The 27,003-nt window shown below is 41.7% G+C and overlaps 1 protein-coding gene across 1 annotated transcript; it reads left to right on the forward strand.

The window, feature by feature from the left end:
* Positions 1-26,881, forward strand: LOC101921636 (translation initiation factor IF-2). Its single transcript, XM_055791084.1, has 8 exons — positions 1-45; positions 2,749-3,340; positions 3,982-4,092; positions 7,176-7,280; positions 22,691-22,752; positions 23,211-23,327; positions 24,058-24,151; positions 24,564-26,881. The coding sequence occupies exons 1-5, from the start codon at positions 1-3 to the stop codon at positions 22,744-22,746; spliced, it is 909 nt and encodes a 302-aa protein (XP_055647059.1). The 3' UTR covers positions 22,747-22,752; positions 23,211-23,327; positions 24,058-24,151; positions 24,564-26,881.
* Positions 26,882-27,003: the final 122 nt, after the last annotated feature.

Below are 27,003 nucleotides of genomic sequence, written 5' to 3' on the forward strand. Positions count from 1 at the left end.
ATGAGAGACGGGACGCTGTTTGATGCAAAGAAATGTCGATTTATTGTACACAAACACGAGTTAATGTATGTTTTCAGAAGCTGCACGCTTTAAACAGATTGGTTCTTTAAGCTAAGCATTGCATACTAGGCAATCCCTGATTGGTGGTTAACTACAAACAAAGGACACTTTAAGTAAGTGTTTACAGTCATCAGTTAACTGCAAGGTGTTACCTCTCCTTGGCACCATCCCTTCCCCACTCCCCTATTCTCTCTTGGCATGACTCATCCTGCTGATTGTTATCTATTCACACTCCTTGTCCTCCCAGGGTTCGTGACCTACAAGCTCGAGCACATTCCCCTCAGCTAACTGATTGCCACCCATGGTCCAGATTTCCAGGCTCCCTCCTGCACTCCTGGAGGAGGAGATCCCACAGAAGACTAAGTAAAGTTTTCTACTGTGAAAGATTCAGTAGAAATGAAGAACTGAGTTTTCGTTGTACCTTAAACAGTAATTTTTAACAAATCTGTGATTTTTTTTAAATTTGTATTTCATTTGCATGCAGACAATATTGATAGCTCTGTTTGAATCCTAGTGAAATACAGTGCAAAATTAATATTTTAGAAGTTTCTTTTAGGCAAGGCTTCAAGTTATGCATGAGCAGACCTATTAAGAGTAGTGTAGTCATACATGAGCCATTGCTGTATAGAGCAGCAATCAGAAACACATGGACCATGCAGGACTTCCCTAACTGGCATCGTTTCTGCATTACTGAAGCCAAAAAACAGTGAGGAGTATTACTATTACCCCATCTGCTCATATGAGGAGTCTCCAGATTTTGCTGTCTTCCTAAGCAGCTGGCAGACACCCCTGTGCTCCCCACTCCTGCTGTGGCAACATCTCAAGGGAAAAATAAGATTCTGTCTCCTAGCTGCTTTGCCCCCAGAAGTGGTCTCGAGTCGGCATTAGATAAGCAAAGAAATCAACATTTTGGCTGGCTTGCCAGAGCTACACACCGTAGTATTTATGATGTATATATGATAACACAACAGAAAAAGGAATCTCCTGGCGGGGAGTTTTCTCAGCACTGAAGTGTAAACTTAACTGGACTTTGGATCAGGCTCTGGTATGGTGCCATGTATGTACAAGCTTGTTTTCTGCTCTGACATGAAAATCCTGTGCGAAGTGATGTGGAGAAATAGTGCAAAATAGGGACAATAAACATCGATTGTGATTGTATATGTCTGCTCAAGGAGTGTAGGTGTGGTGATTGGTCACATAACCATATCATTTTAAGGAAATACCTACTCTTCTTCCTCTAACAAAGGGGCTATTTATAAAAAGGATGAGAAACATTCCAATGTTACCTAGAGATCTCCTCGCTAAAGAAAACCAGATGATCGACAAGGACATGAATTAGCTGCAAACTTACAAGACCACCACATTCCAGGAAAAGGACTGATAAGCTAATTAACATACGAAGTGAGAGTATGGGGGTTTAGGTAACGAATATGGATAGGCTGGATAGGCGTCAGTTGAACATTCGTTTTTTTGTATAAATATGAGATGGTTCGTCACTTAGGGCATGCGTGCATCTGCGCACAATAAACATACCTACTTTATAACTTTCGAGTTATAAGTTTCACATACTTAACATTGAATGTAGCTGACAGGAACAGCTGCCCTGCTACACGTTGCAGGACTGTAGCTGTTCTCTCTAACCCTTGCCGTTACAGAAAAACATTTCTCTTCATTTTTTTGTAGTTTTGTTCTGTTCCTTGAAAGCACAGACCATAGCATTTACTCTGTGTAACTGTTCTTTAGCAGACATTCCCAAAATGGAAACCGTCGCATGTCGGTCTGAGACCCGAGCGTGGTTGTTTGTATTCACGGTGATTTAAAGAACGAAGTCAAAATTTCTTGGTGACTAAGTATCCTTTATTGGCAGCGCTGGGTGCATGGGGGATCGCTCCACCAAAGTCATGCACACTGAGGGAAGCCCTCAGCCCCCTCCTTATACAAGTCACTCACGTCTACATATCTCACACCTGGACAATCAGCACATTCCATTCAAGGACCCAGCACATCTTCAAGTTAACAACATAAACATATCTTGTGCCTGGACAATGTCCTTGAGGAGTTATCTCTACGCAGACTGTTCCTTAGCGGCCCTGTTTAAAGCCTCCATCTTCGCCATGTTGCAATGTACAACAGGAATCTAAGACCAAATGTCCCTTTTTAAAGATAACCAACCCAAGGACTTAGCAGTCTGTGCATCCGACATGTTGCAATAAGGGTCCCTGGACATCTCCCACCCTAACTAAACACAGGCGCGTCATCCTTTAGGTAAGTGGTACAGCATTCACCATTCAATGGGAACAGAATTAAGACTCAAAACGTAGTCAAGAGCCAAGGAACTTTATTTGCCCAACAATAAACCTGCAAATGCAAAAGAAGAGAGAGCAAGAGACAGAGAGAAAAGAAGGAAAGAAAGAAGGGGGGGAAAAAAAAAAGGAGAGTTCAGAGCAATAGCTACCACCCCAGAGCCGCAGCGTTCCAACAGTCGTTTCCAAGTCTGGAGGGGAATGTTCCATCTGATGTTAGTCGGTTCCATTTTTTTTATAGAGTTGTTACAAGCTGTTCTGCTTAACCACACCTTTCACCCGGCAATGGTGTACGTGCCCAACATTCCTCGGGGGCCTCCAGGCACCTTGATACCCCTGACCCCAAGTCTGGGCACATGCACAGGGGTTTGGTTAAGTTTTGCAGGATCAGCCTCCCCCGTTATTGCATGGCGTCAGCCGGTTTCGGAGCCGGCGGCAGCCGAGCGCGGGGCCCGGCCCCTTCGGCCCCAGCCCAACCCGGGCTGCGGCTGGCCGGCGGCCGCTCCCGGCAGCAGCGGAGGGTCGGGGGTGGGCCCGCAGGGCGGGGGGCCGCAGGCCACGTTTAGGTCGCGGCGCGGAAGCCGACGGTGGCAGTGCCGAGAGGCGGCGGCGGCAACGGGGTGGCTGCCCGCGCGCAGCTGCGAGCCCAGTCCCGCACGGCCCCGGCGCCCCCGCCCGCTGTCCTTCCCGCCTCGCTCCGCGTCCCCCCGGGCCCTGCTCGTCCGCCGCCACGGCTCACTGCGCGCCGCCGCGCCCCGCGGCCTGCCCGTGCGCGTCCTTGCCGCGGCAGCGGGATGCCCGCCCGGCCGCCTGCACCTGCAAGTGTGGGTGCGGAGGCGGAGGTGCCCGTGCTGCAGCGCGGGGTGAAGCAGCGGGAGCGGAGGTGCGGCCGCCGGGTCACCAGCCGGGAGGCGCCTGCGGGGCCCGCCTGGTCGTGGGCCGACGCGCCGCGGGAGCGGGCCGGGAGGGCAGCACAGGTGAACGGGGACACGGGCCGGGAGGGCAGCACAGGTGAACGGGGACACGGGCCGGGGGGGCTGCACAGGTGAACGGGGACACGGGGCGGGGCGCGCACAGACGTGTGAGAGGGAGACACGGGAGGGCGGCCAGGCTGCGCGGTGGTGGCCGCTCCCGCCCACCGGGAGGGCACGGCGGCGGTACCGCCTCGGCTTTGGATGGCAGCACGGGAGCTGCGCAGCGCCGCTCCCCCCGACGGGCGGTGGTGGCCGGGCCCCCGCGGCGGGCCCTGCCCCGGCCCCGAGCGCCGCCCTCGCCGCCGCGCCCTGCGGCCCCCGGCTGGGCCCGCCGCGGGGGGAGGCCTCGGAACGCCGCGCCGCGCACCCTCGCGTAACGGGGAGCGGAGGGCTCCGGGGTCTGAGCCGCGGGGGCGTCCACCGCCACCCCCAGCCCCACAGACGGATCACTGTCCTTGAGGCTTCAGCGGCTTCAAGGTCGAAAAATGTGCGGTGATGGCGGTTCGTGTAGTGGTTGTTGTGGGTCCTGGCTTTCCTAAGTGCCCTTTCCGAAAGATGTTATCAAAATGGTACGAGAATACAGGAGTCGATATTAAGTAGGGTTTACTTAAAACAGAAGATGACTAACTTATGTTTGTTTGCAGGATTTTCAGATGACAGAGAAGGTCACACCTTCTGTATCTTCATTTGGCCAGATAACCTCGAGTGCAAGCTGTATGGCACGGTGCCAGGATCTCCACTCTTGCAAAGAAACGGTTTGTGCTATTACGTTTTGCTGCTTACACGCTTGACTTGGTTCAGCTGTTTATTTGCTTCCTTGTTTGTGTTTACAGCAGTCACAGAAGTAAAATTTAAGGTAGTTTACCATTAGCAAAAGAGAATCTTCTGGTTTTTGCCTTTTTTTCGCTAATTAGGCCCCACTTGCTGTTTTAAATTCAGTCTTGGGGTCACGTTGTGGTTTAACCCCAGCCAGAAATGTAAGTACCAAGCAGCCGCTCACTCACTTGCCCTCACTGAGGGATAGGGGGGACAGGCAGAAAGGAATGTAAGACTTGAGGGTTGAGTTAAGAACAATTTAATAATTAAAATAAAATAGGAGAGGAAAAAAAAAAAGGACAACAATAATAATAACAGTTGTAATAATGACAATTATAATGAAAAGGAGGGAGAAAGGGAGAGGAATAAAATCCAGAGGGAAGCTCGCCACCTGCTGGCCGATGCCTGGTCAGTCCCCAAGCAGCAGTCGCAGGCCCTGGCCAACTGCCCCCGGTTTATATACTGAGCATAACATTCTGCGGAGTTTATATACTGAGCATAACATTCTGCGGTACAGAATATCCCTTTGGCTAGTTTAGGTCAGCTGTCCTGGCTGTGTCCCCTCCCAATTTCTTATGCCCCTCCAGTCTTTTCGCCAGCAAGGCCTGAGAAAATGAAGAGTCCTTTACATAGTATAAACATCACCAAGCAACAATTAAAACAGTCTGTTACCAGCATTGTTCTCTCACCAAATCCAAAACACAGCAGTGCATCAGCTACTAAGAAGAATATTAACTCTACTACAACTGAAAGCAGGACAGTATCCACTCCTTATTCCATACCATTTATGTCATGCTGTGTTTTCCAGTACCTCATCACCTCTCCTATCATTTAGTCCATCCCTCAAAACTCTGTTCAGAGTTCATTTAGTCTGTGACATTGGGCTGTCTATTATAACAGTCTTTCAAGGCAGGGAAGATGGTATGAGGTGTTGGATTGTTGCATCTTGAAACCAGTTCTGACTCTGTCAGGATGTGCTTGTCTGGTTTCACCAGTCAGTCTTTGTTGCTGTGGCAACTGGAAGGGAGTCAGGTTCAGATCTCCAAATCCAAAGCGGGTGCAAACAGGCATGTAACAGTGACTATAAATATATATAACAATGAACATCACACAGTTCTATTCATTGGCTATTTTCACCCAAATCAAATCCCCTTGCACACATGGAACTTCCCCATCCTCCCACATTACCTGCCAAGTGCACCCAGGTCCTTGAGCAAAAGCAGTCCCATGATGGGTTTGCCTTTGCCTGAGGCAGGAATGATGTGGAGTGTTTTCCCAAGCATATTTCTAAGGTGCACTACAGGAACTTTATCCCCTTCTACAGCATGTAAAAACTTTGACTGGTCAGGCTAGCAGTTCCTGTGGCGTTCACTAACCAGGTGGCTTTTACTAAATGTGTATCCCAATGTTTGAAAGTCCCACCACTCATTGCTTTCAGTAGTCCTCAAGTGTAGTCTTTAACAGTCCATTACATTGTTTGATTTTCCAAGAGGCTGGTGCGTGCTAGGGGTTATAATATACCCACTCAGTGCCATGCCCTTTGGCCCAAGTGTCTATGAAACTGTTTTGGAAATGAGTTCCATTGTCTGATTCAGTTCGTTCTGGGGTGCCATGTCACCATAAGACTTGTTTTCCAAGGCCCAGGATAGTGTTTTGGGCAGTGGCATGGAGCACAGGATCTGTTTCTAGCCATGTGGTATTGCTTCCACTGTTGTAAGCACATGGCACTTACCTTGGCAGGTCTGTGGGACCGTGATGTAGTCAGTCTGCCAGGCCTCCTGATATTTATGTTTTAGCCATTGGCCTCCATACCAAGAGAGGCTTTAACTGCTTGGCTTGCCTAATTGCAGCGTGTGTTTCAGATTCATGGACAACCTGTGCAATAGTGTCTGTGATTAAGTCCACCCCTCAGTCCTGGGCCCATCTATATGTTGCAGCTCTTCCTTGATGGCCTGAGGTGTCATGGGCCCACCAAGCTATAAATAATTCACCTGTACGTTGCCAATCCAGATCTACCTTAACCACTTCAATCTTGGTTGCCTGATCTATCTGCTGGTTATTTCTGTGTTTTTCAGTGGCTCAGCTCTTGTGTATGTGAGCATCTACATGATGTACCTTTACAACCAGGTTCTCAACCTGGGCAGCAGTATCTCGCCTAATGTGGCAGCCCATATGAGTTTACCTTGGTGCTGCCAGTTACTGTGCTTTGGTTGCACCCCTGCAGGGCGTTTGCCACCATCCATGAGTCAGTATGAAGTATTGGCCATCTTTCTCATTCAGCAATGTCTAAAGCCAGCTGGATAGCTTTCATCTCTGCAAACTGACTTGATTCACCTTCTCCTTCAGCAGTTTTTGCAACTTGTTGTAGGAGACTCCATGCAGCCACTTTCCACCTCCAATGCTTTCATACAATACAGCAGGACTGATGCAAAGCATATTGCTTTTCATGTTCCGGCAATTTATTACAGAATGGGGTCTCTTCAGCATGTGTCAGCTCCTCCTCTGGTGGCATTCCAAAATGTTTACCTTATGGTCAGTCCATGATCATTTGCAAGATTCCTGGACAACTGGGATTTCCTATTCAAGCTCATTGTGGGATCAATGCAGCCCACTTATTCCATGTAGCATCAGCTGCATGATGTGTAGAGGAGACCCTCCTTTTGAACATCGAGCCCAGCACTGCAACCAGGGCACCAGAAGGAGCTGTTCTTCAGTGCCAATGACTCCTGAAGTGGCTTGAACCCCTTCATAAGCTGGCAGTATCTTTTTTTTCAGTTGGAGTATAGCGGGCCTACAATCCTCTGCATCCCTGACTCCAAAAGCCCCAGGGTCGACCTTAAGTCTCCCCTGGTACTTTCTGCCAGAGACTCCAGGAAGGACCAGTCTCCCTTGCTGCGGTGTAGAGCACATTTTTTACATTTTGCCCAGTTCAAACTGGCTCAAGGGCTACTGTCTGAATATTTTAATTTGTTCAAAGGCATGTTATTGCTCAGAGCCCCATTTGAAATAATTTTTTTTTCAGGTCAGTTCTGCTGTATTGCCCCACATGATGATATCATCAATGTATTGCTGATGTCCTGGAGCTTCACCCTGTTCCAGTGCAGCCTGGATCAGTCCATGGCAGATGGTAAAGCTGTTGTTTCCACCCCTGGGGCAGTCGATTCCAGGTGTACTGGACACCCCTCCAAGTGAAAACAAATTGTGGCCTGCACTCTGCTGCTGAAGGGATTGAGAAGAATGCATTTGTAATATCAGTGGTGACATACCACTTGGCTGTCTTTGATTCCAGTTTATATTTAAGTCCTAGTATATCTGGTATGGCAGCACTCAACGGCGGTGTGACTTCATTTAGGCCATGATAGTCCATGGTTAGTCTCCATTCTCTATTAGACTTTTGCACTGGCCATGTGAGGCTATTAAAGGGTGAGGGGGTCGTGCTGGTCACATCCAGTCAATGAATCAGCTTATGGATGGGAATCAGGGAGTCTTGGTGGGTGTGATACTGCCGCCAATGCACTGATGTGGTAGCGACTGGCATTTGTTGTTCCTTGACCTTCGGCAACCCCAAAAGAGAAGGGTCTTCTGAGAGGCCAGGCAAGGTAGACAGCTGCTGAATCTCCTCTCTCTCCAAGGCAGCTATACTAAAAGCCCACCAGTGCCCTTTTGGGTCCTTAAAATACCCACTCCTGAGGTAGTCTATGCCAAGGATGCACAGAGCCTCTGGGCCAGTCACAGATGGGTGCCTCTGCCACTCATTCCCAGGCAGGCTTATTACAGCGTCCAACAGTGTTAGCTGTTGTGATTCCCCTGTAACTCCAGAAATACTAATGGGTTCTGCCCCCTCGTAGCTTGATGGCATTGGAGTACACTGTGCACCAGTGTCTGCTAGAACTTTGTACTGTGGGTTTGTCATGCCAGGCCATCAGATCCACACAGTCCAGTAAACCCTGTTGTTCCTCTCCTCTGCCTGGCTGGAGGCAGCGTCCCTCTAGCGCTGGTCATAGGATTACCTACCGTGGCAGCAAGTGGTGCAGAGTGGCTGTTGTGTAGAGCAATCACAGTCATGCCCACTTAGGTCTTGTAAAAATGGATTAGTACTCATTTCCAGAGGATTGAGAGTACAGTCAGCTTTTCCACTCTGGGAAACTTTTCTCTCTGGGAAACTCACTAGAGGTTGGAGCAGCAGCCTTCCTAAAGGAACCCCTTCATGATTTTTTCTTTTTTTTCCTTTCAATTCATGTACTTGTGCCTCCAGAGTTGAGGCAGGTTTTCCATCCCACCTTCTCATGTCCTCTCCGTGGTCCTGCAGGTAAAAACACAGAGTACCCCATGGTACATACCTCCTATACTCTCCCTCTTGAGCAGAAAGGTGCCTGTGATTAATAGCTGAGATGGGGGTCCACAGAGGTGGGGAGTAGGATATATCCTCATCGAGTCGTTGGACCAGTTTCTTCATAGCTGAGATGAGGGAGGTAGAAATGCTGTCTTTGTAGTTGTGGACATGGTGAATCACCTCATCCACTGTTGGTGGCACTTCATCTTTCCAGCTTGTTATTGCCAATGATGTGGTATGTGATGATGGTGCACTTAATACAAATTTCTGCCACATGGGTTGTGTGCGTAGGACTTTGTCAGGATCTGTGGGTAAGTGTGCACCATCTTGGCCATAATAAATCATCTCTTTCATGGCTAATTCCGTCAGGTACTGAATACCTTTCTCTGTTGCAGTCCATTTGCTTGGATGATGTGTAATATCCTCCCTGAAGAGATAACTTTCTTTCACACTTGAAAGAAGTTGCCTCCAAAGACTGAGGACTTGTGTCCCTCTTCTGATCGCCTTGTCAATGCTTCTTTAGAAAGTGATCCCAGCTGCTTGGCTTCCCTGCCTTGTAATTCCAAACTGTTAGCCTCATTGTCCCAGCACTGAAGGAACCAGGTGGCAATGTGTTCACCTGGTTGACAGCCAAAACCTTTTCACCTGTCTTTCTGCTTGCACCTGCTGGCCCCACAGCTGTGCCTGTGGGGAAGGCAATGGCTAGTGCCTGGCTGCCAGAGAGCCACAGCCATGTACTTGTTGCTCTGGAGGGTAAGCCCTCTGACTGAAGTGATGTTGGCAGCATCCTTGAAACTTTGCCTGAGTGCACCCTCATGTAACAGGACGGGAGGGCTCTGAGGTTTGAGTCAGGATGACACTTCACCACCACCTTCTGAGAGAGAGCGCCTGGAGAAGTAAGGAGGGGAGTGATTAACTTGTTGCACAGTAATTTAAGCAATTGAAATATATGATTATAGTTTAAGTTATCTGAGAGTGTCTTCCATGCAGAATAAGACATAACAATGCAAGGAATGATTTGCTGTAGGCTTAAAGGTGGTCTCGTGGACGTGTAATGATAACATGGTAATGGGCAGTGACTTGAAAGGTGTGCACTGCAAGTGTGAAGTTCTGCCTGGATTGCTGGTCAGAGTAGTGGAATTTACATGATTGACTGAGCTCTTGAAGAAGGGTCACTATTGAGTGATAAGTGGCTAGAGATGTTTTATGCTTAGTGTTGATTTCAAACACACAGCAACTGTCTCCAGTTAAATAAAGTGGGTGACAGTGAGATAAGCTGAAACCAGGTTACATATATTTATTTGCAGGAAAGGCAAGCTTGTCCAATTACTCTTACTGTCATGTTGATCTGTATACAAAAACTCGAGCGCTTTTAGACAGATGTTTCTTATGCTACTGTAAATCACATCCTTCCAAAACATAGCCTTACTGTTTTGCCTGTCATAGGCAAAAACCATGGAAAACTGACTGCTAGCTAAACAAATCCTAAAGCTTTAATGACTGTAGTTTGTTTTTTTAATTTTCATATTTCTCTACAACTGCAGTGGAAAACCAACTCAGTGTGCAAATATAGGCTGCATTATCATGAGTTACGACGCTTGTGTAGCTATGTCATGAATTGGCTGAAAACCAGTGTTTTTTGAGGAGAATTTGGTTAATGTTGGTAATGCTTAGCTTTATGATAGGACTGTAAGTACTGGCAGAAATGAGTGTGTGGGCATGGAAGGCAAGAATCTCCTGTAGGGTGGGGGCGTTCTGCACTTGATTGATTTCAAAGGAACTTTAAATGATACCTGAGATCTAGCTACTGACTGATGGTCTGGGTGGGAGGGGAGGGACACAACAGAGGCCTCCAGTGAATAATGCATGAGAGCTGGAAGTAGGAGCCTACATGGCCAAAACAAAAATCCTGTGCTTTTGTCCAAGCTGTGCTCCCAACTGCCCTGAACCATTGGGTCTAAAAAATGGTATGTAAAATCCCATGAAGGGACTGAATAGCACTGAGCAGCAGAAATGGAAAAAAAAAAAAAAAGAGTTGAGTGTAGAAGAGTGTGTGTGTCACAGGTTCTTGCAGTTTACCACTTCTGTGAGTGTGGTGTTACTCAACAGGACCAGGATTAGCTAGTGCCAAGTCTGTTAAGTGAAGCCTGTTACCTTGTGGCTGTAGTGCCAAAATAGCCAAACAGTTGTATTTCTACAGATGTTTTTTTTTGTGCACACACCTCTCTTGAGCATGATGTCAATTGCGTATGTTTGCATGTAATCTTGGAAAAGTATCTTTTAAATTTGAGTCTCTCCTTTTGAAATTGTGGTTTTATTTTACCTTATTCTGGGAAGCGTTGCTGTTGTTTCTTCTGGGCAGTACAGTGATTACAAAAGTAGTGAACGTATTAATGCTTTAACACTTCAGTCTTGTTCTTAAGAATCTTTGTCCAATTTTGTTTCCTTGGTTTAGTGTTGTGAATTCTGTCTTTTTTCACTTCTGCAGAGGTGTGAAAACTGAAGAAGAATGTGCTAGCTGTTGTCTTATTGAGCCTGAATGTCTCCACTCCTGAAAAGTGTACATAGTTTGATGATAAACTTCTGTGTGCTACTGCCTTTGCTAGAGAAATGTAGATATGTCAGAGTGAAAAGGAATCAACTTCAAGATGGAAGAACTTGTGTTACATGTTTAAACACAGCTGCTTGTGCCATCTGAAGGACAACAGTAATTTTGATTCCTGAGTGTGATTTTCCTTTCCGCTCTTTTTGATAGTAGCTTGTTGTAGCGTTATTTCAATAATGAATATAGGCTGAAGAGCATGGGTCTGTGTTTGTGGCATTACTTGACTTTTCTCCTGACTGAACTAAATTTGACTGAATTAAACTGACTGCTTGTGTAGACACAAAAACTACTTTGAGTGGTAATTTGAGAAGTTTGTGTTCGCTTTCATAAAGAAAAAGACACCTGTACCTCTGCACCGGTGCGGTTTCAGTGATGGCACACTTTGGACATCTTTGGATGGACAGGATTTGGATATCTTTCCTCAGATTTGTGGAGTCGGTGTATGGTCAGAAGGCTACTGCAAAGCAGTTCACAAGGCTGCTGCTTCTGCTTATGGCGAGCTTCTACTTATGGACTGTCATATAGATAGTGAACATCAATTTGCATTGAGAAGTTGGTCTCTGCATTGGAAGTGGGCTATTTGCAGCCCAGCCAGTGGATGTGCACTAGTTCCTGAGTAAACAAAAGGCAATTAAGATAAGTTACTTGTTTCTAACCTATGGAAAGAGCCTTCTGATGGGAGAACTTACTTCTTCCTATTAAGATTCTAGTGAAGGTGGGATAATTTTACAGTGGCTAGCTAAAGAGAAAATAAGACATGCCTTTAATGAACAGGCAGTTTCCCCTTTCCGTGCATGCCTTTCAGACTTGTTTGACACTCTTGAGTTTCCCCTATGTTTAGGTTTCTACAGCCCAAGCAGAATATTAAGCTAGTGTTATACCAGATGAGAAAGTAGAAATGTAGAGTTGATTTAAATCAGAGTAAATTAAGTCAAGACAGAGTGTTTTTGTTGGATGTGTCTCAAGTTTAAGATTCAGATTGCACCTTGTTTTATTAGTCAGCAGTCTACTCTGGGGGCATTTCTAGACTTTTTTACCACTTTCTCTGATTTATTCCAGCTATGCAAAAAAATCTGATCTTAATGGAGCCCAGATCAGACTTCAAGAGATGGAAACAGCCCTCAATTCTAAAGAAGCTGCGCTGGCTACAGCCCTTGGTGATAGGAAAAATCTGGAGAGAGAAATTCAGTATTTCAAATATCGAATTTGTAGAGGTGAGAAGAAGAAATATTTAACCATCAAGCTTCTGTCAGCCAATGAGGAGTTTTTATATATAATACATCCATAGTAAGAGCTGTCATTCTGGTATAATGCAACTTTGTAGATAAAAAAACGGATGCAAACCTGTCATCTAGTCACAAGTAGAACAAACTGTGGTTCACTGTCAACATTGGAAGCATTACTGAGCAGGTGCCTGTGTCCAGAACTGTGCAGTTTATTAACAACATGAATGGTGGAATAGAGTGCCTCTAAAATTGCAGACTGTAAAATTGCAAGGGATGGTACTTGTGTTGAAGAAAACAGGTCAAAAGTCAAAATAAACAGTATTAATTGTAGAATGGTTTTGGGGGGAGACTGACTTCACAAATACAGATCATGAATAACTGACAAGTAACAGTTCATGATTCTCCCTGCTCTCCTGTGGTGTTCTTCCTGTTCTTCCTGTGGTCCTCCATCTTCTGGGCATCTGATAGAAGAAAGAGGGGGGAAAAAAGTCTTGTGCTGGTTTTGTTAACCCTTTGAAATGCATGACTTGTGATCTTAAGCAACACCACGTCAGGAGGATGAGTTTAAGAGATCACAAAACTGGTATTTGCAATGTAGGAACACTGAGGTTTTGTAAAGAAAATTAATTAAGTAGCTTTTTAATGCTAGTTACCAGTGTGAAATATCTAAAACTCACTTGTGCAAGTGATTGCAAAAGTGGGGGGAAAAGACATTAGTGGTATAAATACTGGATTTGATTGTCAAGTTCAACCATAACATGTATTTAGCTGTACTTCTAGGTAGCTGAGGTCATTGTGTTATGTGAGTTATGCTACATAATCATTGTTGTGTTATTTTTGAATTTCTTTTTCTTCAAGCTTGAAGTTTCTTTAGCAGTGCCAAGGAACAGCTTGCAGCTGAAGCCATACCGAAGGCAGATCTTGAAAACTGGTGTCAGACTCTCACTGAGGACTTGGAATTCCATGAAAATATGTTTAAGGAAGTAAATGCTTTAGTCTCAAGAATTCACATTTTTAAAGGGAAGAAGACAACTGTGGAGCCATTCTATTAGGTTGCGAGGGACCTCAGGAAGTCATCTGATCTAAGCTCCCACTCAGGGCGGGGTTTACCTCTATTCTAGTTGGAAGATTTCCAACTTCTTTTTCTAGGAAAAATACATTAACTCAGAGCTCATGTGATAAAATAGCATCACATATGATGTTGTTTCATGCTAAATTCTACCTGTGGTATTGCAATGTACATGTCTTTTCATAGTAATGAGACAGTGGGTTAATGATTTATTGCATAATCCCTTTGAGAGAAATAAAATGGAGATAGACACTCAAACAGATGCTATGGACTTGCACTTAATTTCAGAACTTTCTAATATGGTGCTTTTGAATACTGGAAATGGAAGTTGATGAATATTTGTCTTTTAGAGCTTTTTCTTGCCACCCTCCCTGTCACTTGTAGTACTTGAGGCTTTCCAGGAGGAACCTTAGAGCACTAACAAATGCACCTAACCACACTGTCTTTTGTTCCATGTGCACTTTTTCTTGCTAGTTGTATTTTCAGGTTTGTTCATGTTTTTGGAATCCTTTTTTCCAGAGAACATGGACAAGCATACAAATAAATAGGGAAAATGCTGGTTAGTGAAAGTGACTGTTTAATTTCACAGTGTTTTCATTTTGTGCAAGCATAGAAGATACCTTAAGAAAGAGAGGGATGGGTTTCTAATCATATTGAGGTGTATTTGTTGAAAATGCAGACACGTTGTACAAGGATAAGTGTCTCTACATGCTGATGGTATCCTAGGTCTTATTTCAATAACTGGCTATTGCAGAATAAGGTACTATGCAGATCAGACTGGGGAAGTGGCCCTGTGTTTCTACTGAAAGTTTCAGTGTCAAACCAATCTAATGATGATCCACAAGGCTAGCTAAAATCTGCTATTTGCTCAGCAGATAGTCTTCTAAAGCTTTTGTCTCATAGTTACTGGATGTTCTTTATTTATCTGTTTTTCTTAGGAAGTCAGTGAAGCAAGGAGGATGCATAAAACTTGCTTAGATGAGGCTGATAGTAGGCATCAAACCGAATGTCAAGATAAACTGGCCCAAACCATTTGTGAACTAAGACAGCACCATGATGCGGAAGTGAAGCTGTACAAAAAAAGAGCTTGAACAGACTTACCCTGCCAAAGTGAGAACATCTTTTCATATGTTTGTTTGATGTACTTTATTTTTGTTTTGTTTAATGGAAAAATGCCATAAGTACTTGCATTTCAGAAGGTTTTATTATGGAGCTTGCTTTAAATTTATCATACCTTTGAACGTGAATTTACATTCTCAGGTCTCATTTTGGCAGCAAGTTTAATCCTTGGGAAGTGCAATAATAGTAGGAAGCACCATGTGAAAGTGAACTATGGGGAAAAATTGATTAGTACTGGGATTAGTATGAATTGCAGGAAAGTTCATGTGTTATTACGTATCAGCTGTCACATAGTCTTGGTGATCATTAAGGTATCCCATATTTTCTATAAAACTTATTTCTTAATAGGGCTTGCTGAGAAGACAGCATCCTGAGTCCTCTGACCCTGTGCAAAAGTATGAAAGTTTTACCAGACTGAATGATTTCTGCTTTTCACTCTTATAGCAAGGAAGCATAATCAAGCTGAAATCAGTTGCACTTAATTTTCTTCCTCTGCTATGATTGAGCATTTCAGTCAGGAGGGATCCTGATGCCTCAGCTGAACCTGGTTTCTGTGGCTATACTTGTTGCAGTTAGTATTTTTAAAAACAAGGTGGGATGTTACAGCAGAAAAGTTGATACAAGCTGAATTTATTAGCATATTTTTCAGTGGTTTCAGTCTTTACAGTCTTAAAGTGTGCAGTTGCTTATCTTCGCGGCTTCAATCTCACTTGGAAAAATTTATTGAAATAGATCTAATAAAAAATATTTTTTAGTTTAAAAATCCTGTAATAACTGAAGCCACCTTGTTCTCTCTCTTCAGGTATACCGTTTCTGTGGGTTTTGTTTATTATTTTGAAAAAGTTTTTTTAGATTCCATTTCTTCTGCAACTACAAGTTCAATAATAAGTCTGTGGTGCTCCTCAGCTGGATATGGTAGTGTTCAGCAGGAATGATGTAGCCAATTTAAAAAAAAAAAAAACAAACCAATTATTTGAGCTTCAAGTTGTGGTAGAATGAAGCATTGTGAATCATGGCACTGATCCTGTAATCTGAGGGCACGTGACCAATTTGTTTATGTTGGCTAAAAATTACCAGTTCTCTGAAAACAAGCAAACTGATGTTTTCAGTTTAGCTTCTTCTATTTATGCATACTCAAAACCAGTGCTACAGTAATTAAATACATAAAGCTAAACATTGGCCAGTGTGAAAACTGAACTTCAGTATTGTCTACAAGCAACATTTTAATTTAACACTAGAATGAATATTCAGAGGATTATAATTTCAGGTAGGGTAATGCAGTACGTTAATCGAGCCACTATATCGAATCCCTAAAGGAAGAGGTGTTTCATTGTGTTACAGCTGCAGAGAAGAGCTTTGCAGCTTGGTGTTGTGTGTGGGTTTTAGTGACTCATTTTTTCTTTTAATAAAAGCTACTTTGAAACTGATGTTTTAACTTGATCTACTGCAGCTTAACAGTGCTAAAATGTTCTTTGAAGCAAGCAGTTCTGTAGTCACCATAACAAAAGAACTGATGAAATATCACATATGAATTGGTAAACTGTCTACCCATCTTGTCATCTTTCAGGAGGAGGTAACAAGCTGTTTGACTGTTCTGGTTTTGGCTGGAATAGCATTAATTTTCTTCTTAGTAGGTGGTACAGTGCTGTGTTTTGGATTTAGTATGAGAGTAATGCTGGCAGCATACTGATGTATTTTTACTGATGATTTAGTTGTTGCTGAGTAGTGCTTACTCTAAGTTAAGGAGTTTCCCGTGCTCTGCCACTGAGGAGGTGCACAGGTAGCTGGGAGGGAGCAGAGCCAGGACAGCTGACCTGAACAGTTCGAAAGAATATTCCATAGCATGGAACATCATGCTCAGTATATAAACTGGGAGGAGCTTGGTATGTACGCTTGGGGACTGGCTGGGCAGCAGTCAGCAGGTGGTGAGCAATTGTATTACGTGTCACTTATATTTTCCCCTTGGGTTTTATTCCTCTTTTCTCTCCTCTTCATTGCAATTGTTGGTGTTATTAATTATTATTTTTACTACTTTTCAATTATTAAACTGTTCTTATCTCAACCCACAGGTTTTACCTTTTTCTGATTCTCTTCCCCATCCAACCAGGGGCAGGGGGAGGTAGGGGGGAGAGTGAGTGGCTGCATGGTGCTTGGTTGCTGGCTGGGGTTAAACCATGGCAGTGACCCTTCAGTCTTGCCAAGTACAGTTGTTGACTTTAATATAAAAGTTCAAATATATATTAAAGGACTTTCTTTCCCTTAACTTGTATGTTCAGTGTCATGACTTGAATTTGTCTTCTGTTCTACTGTACTTTCTCAAATTTCTTATTGTCTCCTTTTGACAAAGTTGAATTTTTTTATGCAGTATGCTACTACAGAGTGAGTGAAAGGTTGTACTGTTAACTGGCTTTTGAAGAAACTTTTGCAGAATGATGGGACAATATTAGACAAGATCTCTGTATTAAAAGTTCTTGACATTCTAAACAGTTCATTACTGTTCAATAGTAATTGGACAACCTAGCATAGGATTCCACAAAGCAACATTCAAAACCAGAGCTGGAATATGCAGTCTCTGTCTGTCTGGTGTCTCTCTTTATCCTAGATCCAGTTTGCATCAAGGACTCTAAAAAAAAAAAATAAATTAAAAAAATGGAGTGATCTTACCAGGATTAGGATAAAATATGAGACTAAGAAAATAGATCAAATAACTGTACTTGAGTATTTGTAGAGCAAGGTCTTGAACAGAAACCAATTATGCTTAGTCAGGTCACAGAGTATATAGATCACACCCAAATAAATATGACACAACCTATGACAAGCCATGTGTTCAGTACTAGCTTATTTGATGGGAGTAACTTTGTGTGCACTGCAGTGGAAAATCTAGAGTGAAAATGAGAAACGTTAAGAGTTGGTTCTGAAGTGGGCTTTTGTAACTCACTAATCAGCTTAAAATGCACAAAACATTTATTATTTTGAAAAATATAAAATATTAGTAATATTTGCCTTTGATCCTTTCTGTGATACATTTTGAATTATATTTCTCCTGTACTGTGGACTCTTGCAGAATGCAGGGGACATGATTTCTTAATTTTCCAAATAAACTTGGCAGATACTAGTATGAGTCTTCCCAGTTTTTCTGTTAGATAGGCAAATGAGTCTCTGGAAAAGATGGTTACACAAGAATTGGATTGAGAATTTTGTTTCTTGGTTCTTATTTTTGCCTTTAGGTTCCCATCATCTTTCTTTTGGTGATTCAGTCAACAGATGTTTTTTTTTCCTTTTTACTTTAGTCAATTACCTGTGTTCTGTTGCTCACTTGGGAGTGACAGCTAGGTTCAGGGAACTTGCTTCTAAGTTTGCAGAGGTGTTGGTTGTGAACTTCAGGGCTATCAAAATCAGCTTCTGCCAGTTTGTCTGTAATTGTCCATCAAAAAACCCCATTTTGCTGCTGTGTGTTTGGTTTGTTGTTTTTTTTTTTTTCTTGTAGTGTGAGTGCTGTTAACCAGTAGGGTTTTGTTTTCCATTTGCTAGCACTAACTTCAGCTTTGTTCACTTGGAAGAAGACAATTATTTTATTACTGATGCCGGTCTGGTTTGTTACCAACACAGAGCTTTGTAGTAGTTTCCACTGTGACAGTCAACTCCTTTTATTACATTCCTTAAATTAAATTCTTTATCTGACTTAAAACATTGACAGCCAGTTACACTCGTCCTCTGTGTCAGACTTCTAGACTGCCTGTTTTCATTATCTCTCGACTTTGACTCCCTAACTAGAGTGCCTGTATAGCAAACTTGGTGACTTAACCAGACAAGGCAATTGTGGGGTATTGGCTCCTGTGTCTGCCCTGTAATTAAAAAAATCTCAATACACTATCAAACAGAAAAAGGCATGCTCAGGGAAGGTATACCTTAAAGTTGTCATCACTTGGCCTTTCTTTGAGAAGCATTCCATTCTGTATGTACAATACTAACTTTTACTGGCTTGATGTGATTTTTAAAGTATGTGACAAACTGGCTTTCTTCATGGGACAGTTAACCACTGTACTTTCAGCAAGCCTTGAAGGCTTTGGTAATGGGAAATCAGTCCTTTTTCACTGACAACAACCCCTATTCCTTTAGAGGAACTTCTTCCCAGATTCAGAATTGGCAGCAGCAAACTGAAGCAGGAAGTAGACACCTGAAAGCTAAAAAGTAATTACTGACGGCAGGATCTGAAGTACACTGAGCTGCACATACATCATAAATGGTTTGACTCTGAAGCTCAGTTTTTCTTGACTGAGTAAAGTGAGGTAACATATCTTCAGATCTCAGAAAAATGGAGCAGGTAGTTGTCTTTCAAAGTGTGTTGTAAGTTTCACTGGAGTTTAAGGTACAGTATTTGTAGTAGATGAGGTGGAGAAGAGGAAGTTGAATATGGGTGAGTTTGAATTCAGAGCAGGGGAGGATGTTTAACGTGGTGTTTTTAATTCCATGTCACCTGAATAGCAGAGTGCATGGAGGTTTGGGTGAGCTTTCATTTGCACCACTGGTATTTTCAGTGCTTTCTAGTCTGGAATATGGCAAGATAAAGTTTGGGAGCTTGAGGGTGGCTTGTGGAAGGAACAGAAAAGGTCTCATAAATGTTGTGTAAGGAAGAGAAGGAAATGGCAGAGATGGGGAATTGGGTGCAGGAGCAGTTGAGTAACTGAAAAACTTTGAGATGTTAAAGTGACACTTGATGCAGCAATGGATGCATAATGGAAACTGCTGGAGTGTGAAGAGGTGTGACAGAATGTAGCAGCAAATGTTGGTATTTATGTGCTCCCCTTGCTTGTCTCATTCTCTCTTAAAAGACAGTTCTTACTGGGAATGCATTCATTAGGTGCTTTATTACAGTTTCCAAGTCACTCTGGTATTGCCTCCTCATGTCTGTCACACTTGTAAAGCCCCATGACACAAAGCTGCTTGAGTATTAGACCAGTAGCTCTTAGAAGAATGGTGTTTGTTCCCTTGTCAGCACTGAGGATGTAATGAATTGTCATTTGTAGGTCTGTTTGGTGCCATGGTTAATATCCTTTTTCAGAGTTAATTACAGGGTTATTTGTTAGCGTATTAGCTGTTATGATTGCCCCGTTTGTCAGCTAGCTGCATTTTCTACATCTGACCCCATAGTTCAGCAATACTGAGAATTTTTGTCTGGTAAGTTGCAGCTGTCATTTAAAAGTAGTTTGGTATTTAACTTTTCTGAATAACATACTACTGGTCAAGGCTGATTTCTCTCAAGTGCGGGTATGAAACAGCAAAACTGCTTGTACCAATGGATTTGTACATAAATTTCCTACACTGGCTTAAGCCCCCTAAGGGTTTTTTCTTTACATGTTCCATGTACCCAGGAATGCAGTCTTTAACAAATGCATAGATACGCCTTTATGATCTTAATGTAGTAATCCATCAGTATTCTATGCTACAAAAGCATTAATCAGCTGTTTGACATTATAGTCAATCCTTCACAAAGTACCTAAGGCTTCATTTTGTCATGTAACACGCTTTGTTTACTATATTCCTGTACCTTTTTGCTGCATAATTCTGTGGGAAGAAGAGAAGAGAGGAAGAAAGTTTATCAGAAAGGTGGAAAAAGTAAAACCAGCGTGTGATGTATGCATATTTCTGCCTTTCTTCAATATAAGTTGAAATGCCCTTTGGGCCCATCTTCCCAAGTTTAACAGGCTTCATTGGGCTGTAACGTGCATACTACCAGAGGGAAGAGGAGGAGAGCTGATGTGGAGAAATGTGAAGCTAGCAATAGTGTTAGTGTTTCCCACTCAGCTTCTACCGCTGGAGATGTCCGAGTGAGGAGATACACACTGGTGAAAAATTCATCCACTTGAAGAACACCTCTGAACAGGTGTTTGAAAATGCACATATATCATGACTTTACAATGGGCTGATTAGAGATAGAAGGCATCCTCAGCACCGTTTCAGCCCTCAGGCTTCATGTTGATTGTGAAGCTAACGCACACTGTTTAAGAGGTGCCACTAAGAAACTAGTGTGTCACAAAATAAGGTTTCATACAGTATTCTGGATTGATGATGACTTCTTCCTAATGATTTTTAATGCTTTTTATAGCAATTGTTTTATTGCTAGATTCCCCAGCCACCAAAGTGTTGCATCACTCTTCAGAGTTCTGCCTTGTGAGTGATCTGCCTGTAAAGCTTTGCAGATAATGTTGTCACTGATAAGAATTATGCAAGCAGACATTAGGTTCCTTTAGAAGCCTTTTAAGAACTTTCTCTGCCTTAAAGCCCTTGAAGAAATACATACTTGTGCGAAATAAATGTCTAAATGTAATTGATGGCCTGTGTCCTTTGGGCTTGCATATAGCATCTCTGAACCATAGTTTTCCTTCTTCCTTGGCTGCATCCACAGTTTTTAGGAGCCCTCAGTTCCTATGCCAAAGCCACCTTTTGATCAGAGTATTTAATTCTATGAATAGAATAGAGTTTGGATTTTCCAATAGAAATTGGAGTTTATACTGGGGGGAACACACCTGTATTTTTATCAAAGGGTATTTCATTTGAGTAATAATCAAGACTTTTCCTTATGTTGCCTTCAGAATGATGCTCACTGTTTATGTTCAGTAGATTTACCACCCCCTACCTGTTACTTGTAATTTCTGCTTAAGAAAAAGTGTCCTATGCTATATACAGTTCTGCGAGAGGAGAGGCTGGGAACTGGGGACTGTGATTTCTTAGATCCTGTATCTGAGGGAAGAGAGAATTAGGACACCAGAATTACAAGACCTAATTTCTTGCAGCCTGGATTTCAGAGAAGGTCCAAGTAATTCTTACCTTCTCCTGTCCTGTCTGTGCCTTAGCTGTGAGCAGAAGTGTGTCAGCTGCATTCTTGATTTTCAGTGGCACATAGGCTTTGTCTAACTTCATATCCTTTACTTTCACTAGAAGGCAGCTGATCTTGATGTTTTAGATGACAAAGATGGGGCTGGTTCTGAGTGTCTCAGTCCCTTCTAATCAATGAAGAGACAGACTCCTCCAGATGGTGATACATGTGTATCTGCATTACCTGCCTGGAGTGTTGGCTGAGAATGCTAATTTCATTTGCTGAATGGAAGAAACTTTGGCAACTGTCTTGGTCTAGACTACTAAGGGTTTAGATGACTAAATTCAGACAAATCGGACTACTTCTAGTGAGTCGGGACCTGACATTTTTTTCCTCTTCGGGTTTTTAAATTGTACGGGATTCTCCTACTTTGTGTACCACATGGGTTTACCCACCTTTTATTTACTTCTACTCTGCATCCATTGCTCCATGGAAGGAGCATCAGTTCTGTTACCAGTAGTCACAGATGGTTCATGGTTATAGCACTTTGTCAAGGGTCTAGATTTGAGCAACTGCCTGTAGTGCTGTGCAATAAACTGTACTCGGGGAACTTTCACAAGTGTTCAACAGTTTCTATATATATAAAAATAGATAGAAAATATTAAAATTCTTTAAGTATGGTGTGCTTTGTTGTAATGACCAACTGAAATGTCAGCACCCATTAAGATAAATAAGGTTGTTTACTTTAGATGATCTTAACTATCTGTTTTCAGACACCAGTGGCAGCTATTTAATTTTTGGAAACTGTTGGTGGGAGAATGTATGATCTGCTCTTGTTTTGAAACAGTCATTCTGTAATGATGACTTGTGCATGTTTGTTAGTTAGATTTGCTAATGCTTTTCAGGTAGTTGATAGGCAAAAAATAATTGAAAGGAAGAAATAATGTAGGTCTTGCAAAGGAGTAAGTAGCGGAAGGTGTGCATATGTAGAAACATTTTTTAAGATGGCTGACAGGTATATTTTGTTTTCTAAGAAGTCTGCTTATTCTGTGCTTCAAAAAATGTATTATGTATTTTTAAGGGGATTTTAATTTTTATGTGTCTTTCTGGACCAAACGATAACAAGATTGATGTAACTTATTAATATAACATCAGAACTGAAAAGCAGAATGTATTAAGCTTTAATTTGAAATAAGAGGTAAGACAAACTTAACTAAAACTATTCCAATTACGTGCTGAAGATCAAGTGATAATAAATGATTTTACTGAAAACTTAATGTGCCTCATGGCCTTATACGTAAAACAACCTAAATGTGTAAGAGAAAATGACCATTGATGGATTTTTTTTCCCCTCCTTTTTATCCACAGGATCAACCTGTGGAAGGCTGGGAGATGATCTGAAAAACAGGAGACACTACGGCTAGTTGCAGGTATAGCTCAAGATACCTCCTGAAGGCAGGTCAGTCTGTTACAGTAAGTTGTCAAGCTTCAACTTGCTGAAATGGGCTTTAGGCCAACTTGTGCATGTCAATAAGACATGAGCTTTTTAGTTTTTTCAGAAAATAATTACTGATATTTGTGTTGGGCGTTAGTTTTTATCAATTGCTGGGAAGAAGTTGGACAGAGCCATGTTTTTCAGAAAATTGCTTTCTATGTGGAACGATAATTTTGACCATAAACAAGTACATTTACATATTCAAAAGCCTGCATTGAAAAACATAGGGGTGTTTTATTGTAAGAAACTGTGGAAGTAGGTAGGCTAACACTCGTATTTTCTTAACTGGAGAAGATTCATCAATGTCACTTAAAAGGAATACATTAACTCAATAAATAACTTAGAAATGTATAAGACTGGCAAATAATGCTTGTGTGTGACTTCTTTTAACAGATCTGAGCTGAAAATATTGAAGCAACTGCTATGCCTCCCAATAACCTCCTCTGGGAGGAGAATTCTTGCGGCACTGGTAAAAATGTGGAAATGGTACTGAAAAATTCTTTGGGAGAGGTAAAGTACTTCAGATGTGTTTAAACGTGTCTTTCTGTGGTGCCATCCCTTATAAAGATGCAGGTCTTAGGACTTTATACATGAATGTTCAGTAAAGTTTTCTCCTTTTGCTTTCAAACCAAGGATACTGTACCCCTGTCTGTCTTTTATTTAGGAATTTAGGAATGCAATCTATTCACGTGTGTGAATTTTTGCTCCCATATATTGAGTATAAGTAGTAGAAGAATGACTTGTTTAAACACAGCCTGCCCTCATGGCAGAAATTAGGCAGTGCCTTAGAATATGCCTTGACAAGGAAAGGTTTTAGTAAACTCTTCAGTGATTTGTCTTTTAAATTAGTTTTCCTTAAAATTCCATGTTTATGAAGGATGGGGAATGTTACAGTGAAACTGACTTTAAGCAATGAAGCATTAATTCTGGTAAGGTGGGAGTTAAAACTTTGGGTAGAACAGTCACTATGACATCTTGCAATTGAAAGAAAACATTTAAATATATTAAAAAAGCAGATTTTGGAGGAACTTGATGAGTGTCTTGTTACAAAAACTCTTTATTAAGAGATTTAAAACTAAGGTGTTATGAATGCTGTTTTTGCACAGCAGTACATGAAAAGTATATATACGAAATCATTACAAGTAGCTTTCCCAACTGGAACTCCCATTTCTCAAAGTCTAAGTAGATTGGCACCACACCTTTTGAGGAGTCAAGTCTTAAAGATAAAACTCTGTTGCAGGAGGTTTCTCAGAGAAGCACTGTCTGAAAGAACTATATGTGAAGAAGAAGAAGCAGCTGAACCTGTGCAGAAAGCAGACATTTACAGACAGCAGGTATCTTGTTTCAGGTTAACAACATCATTTAGGTTGAAGAAACAGACATCTAAGTCATAAATTTTTGGAAAAACACCTGTTTGGATGTGGATTTTATTTTTGTTTTGTTTAATCAGTAATTTAATGAAAGCATGCAGCTGTGTAATTGAGAACAGTATAAATTCTATTCAAGTATTCTGTTGATGGAGAGAAGTAGATTCTTCTTAAGGTTTCTCTCCCTTGATGGAGAGAAGTAGATGCTTCTTAAGGTTTTAAAGTTCATAGATTTGGGGATTATTTTTTTTTTCTTAAACTCTATTCCTGATACAGTTTCCTCCAGACCAGTTGTTTATTGTAAAGTTTGGCTTAAGCAGGTACACCTAAATTTACCTAAAGTTTTGAGAACTTAAATCTCTTGTTTTCTCTGATACAGGAAATGAGAAATTTGAAGATACTATCAGAGAAAATGTCTCATGGATGCTGAAGAAATGCAACTCTGAAGGCAATGGAAAGATGTGAACTTGCAGTAACAGTATAAAATGTTTTGAAATACAAGGGAGCATAATGAGATATGATATATTTGATTGTTCATATTCTGAGTTTTATCCATTACCTTACCGTGTTCACCAGTTCTTCTAAAAAAAACCCAAAAAACCAAAAAGGGAAGGGTAACAATTGTAAGTTTCTCTAGTGCAACATTTGAGTTTGCTACTTTGCCATGTTTCTGTTAGTAGGCATATTAAAGTCAGTTAGAAAAGGTGATACAGAACAGTAATTAAGTGTGCATATCAAAATGGACAAAAAAATGGAGAGAGCTGGCTGTGTTGGAAATCATATCTTTTGGGAGCCATAGTTTTTGGCCTATAACTGAATCTTAATTTCATGGCATTTAATACAAAATTAGGTTTTTATTGCAGCTATGCCAAAGTACTAAAGCGCCTCCAGCTGCTCTTGCAGTTCCTGGGATTGTGTAGTTCAGCTTAAGTTGTGGTAGCTTTACTTGCAAAAATATTATAGAGATTAGATTTCTTTAGATAAAAAACTCTCAAGGTACTAGTATATGCTCCCTGCAGTATTCACCACCTGTTTAAACTCAGTGATGCTTTCTGATTCGAGATTCAAATACAGTGATTATTTAAATTGTGTTTTTCTGAACCTGTCTTCCATTACCCCTCATAGGAAAGGAAACCAGCATTTATTTACTCACAGGGAATAACAGGTTGTACAGCTTTGCATGCTGACTCTTGATTAGACTGTGCCAGGCTGATTATTTCATATATTAAAAATGCACAATATATTGAGTTCCTAAACCTTTTACTGCGCGATTTTTTTTTTCTGAGGTAACTCTTTGTATTTGTAACAGAAAGACCCAAGGACATTTAACAAAAGCTGTATGATCATGTAAACTTCCAGTCAGCCAGGTTCCTCAAATCATGGTAATCCTTGCCAGCTTAATAGAGCCTTCTCAGAAGCACTGACGAGCGAGGGAAAGCAAGCGGCCGACTCAATATGAGTGATAGAGCAAGCTTCGATTTATTACGGCGCGATTATGTCTTATATACAGTTCCAGTTAATTATGCCTACTAGTCATCTGCTGATTGGCTAAGCTCTAAAGGGTTACATTTTCACACGTCCTCCTACCTGCGGTTTCTGCGGATAGCTAGCTACATATTTTTTTTTTCCTCTCTTGTCTACGCGAATTCCTCAAAGTTATTTACAACATTAGGCACAAGGTCAGTGTTTTTCTCAGCTTCCTTATCAACATGCCTCAGCACAGCTGCAAGGCCTGCTTCAGCTAACTTACGCTAACTTTGTTTCACAAAGATCTTTAAGGGAGTCGTGGCCGTGATCACACAGCCATTCTGCAACAAAGCACAACATATTTTTGTGCTTTCTCTATGTGAATTTTTAATCTGTGAGCCTGATGGCATTTATTTCCTTTGCTGCCAAAAAAGAATTTTTATAAAAGAAACACCTGTAACTTTCTTGCAGGATGTGAATTGTTGACTCTAAACAATGTGCTATTTGAAAAACGATGTCCATGCCCCCCAGATTTATGTGTTAGTCTCTGTTTTATTGAAACCTTGCTGGAATAGAAATATTCCACTGTGGTTTTGGGTATCAATTTTCTTAGATTATACCACTGCAGACTACCCAGTTGCTGTTGACCTCTTCATGTTGAGGTGCTGTTGGGGAAGGCATTTTCAACACTGTGCATGCTTGCATGCTAGAAACTTTGTTTTTTCCTACAGAGCAATCAAGGCTCTAAAACGTTTTTAATAGAAAAGAACAGCTTTGTTAAAAAAACTTAAATGAAACAATAAAACCAAATGAAAACAAAAAAAGCCACACAGAAAAAAGAATGTAGCCCAGCTGATCATGTGAGCACTTAGAGGGTGAAGGATGCAGTGAAATTCCTTATTGGTACTCTTCCTTTATTTAAATTTCTTATTCTGGAGATGGTTTCATGTTAAACATGTTGGTTGTGGTGTTAAGATAGTGTAACCAGCTTAAATTTGCTTACATGATTTTTTGACAAATAGAAGGCTGTATTGATATGGATTGTCTTGCTTATTTACAATTTGTAGGAACAAAACAAGTCTTCAGCGGTCTAGTCTAAGTGTGTATGGAAAACAATTGTAATTTTGTCTATGTGGAGATTTTTTCTGTCCATTTTGCATTAATCTAATGCTTGAAAAAGCATTGAATAATATATGACTGTTAAAGATATTAAAAAGTAAATCTTTTGGAGTTTGTTTCTTCCTGGAACTGAGCAAAAAGTTAAATGAGCATTGAATGCTTGGAACTGGTAGATTTTGAAGCTGGTGAAATGTCCATGTAAATGCAACAGTGGCAAATGGCTTGTAAGAATT

This window comes from Falco peregrinus, chromosome Z (assembly GCF_023634155.1).
Source record: "Falco peregrinus isolate bFalPer1 chromosome Z, bFalPer1.pri, whole genome shotgun sequence".
NCBI classification, from domain to species: domain Eukaryota; kingdom Metazoa; phylum Chordata; class Aves; order Falconiformes; family Falconidae; genus Falco; species Falco peregrinus.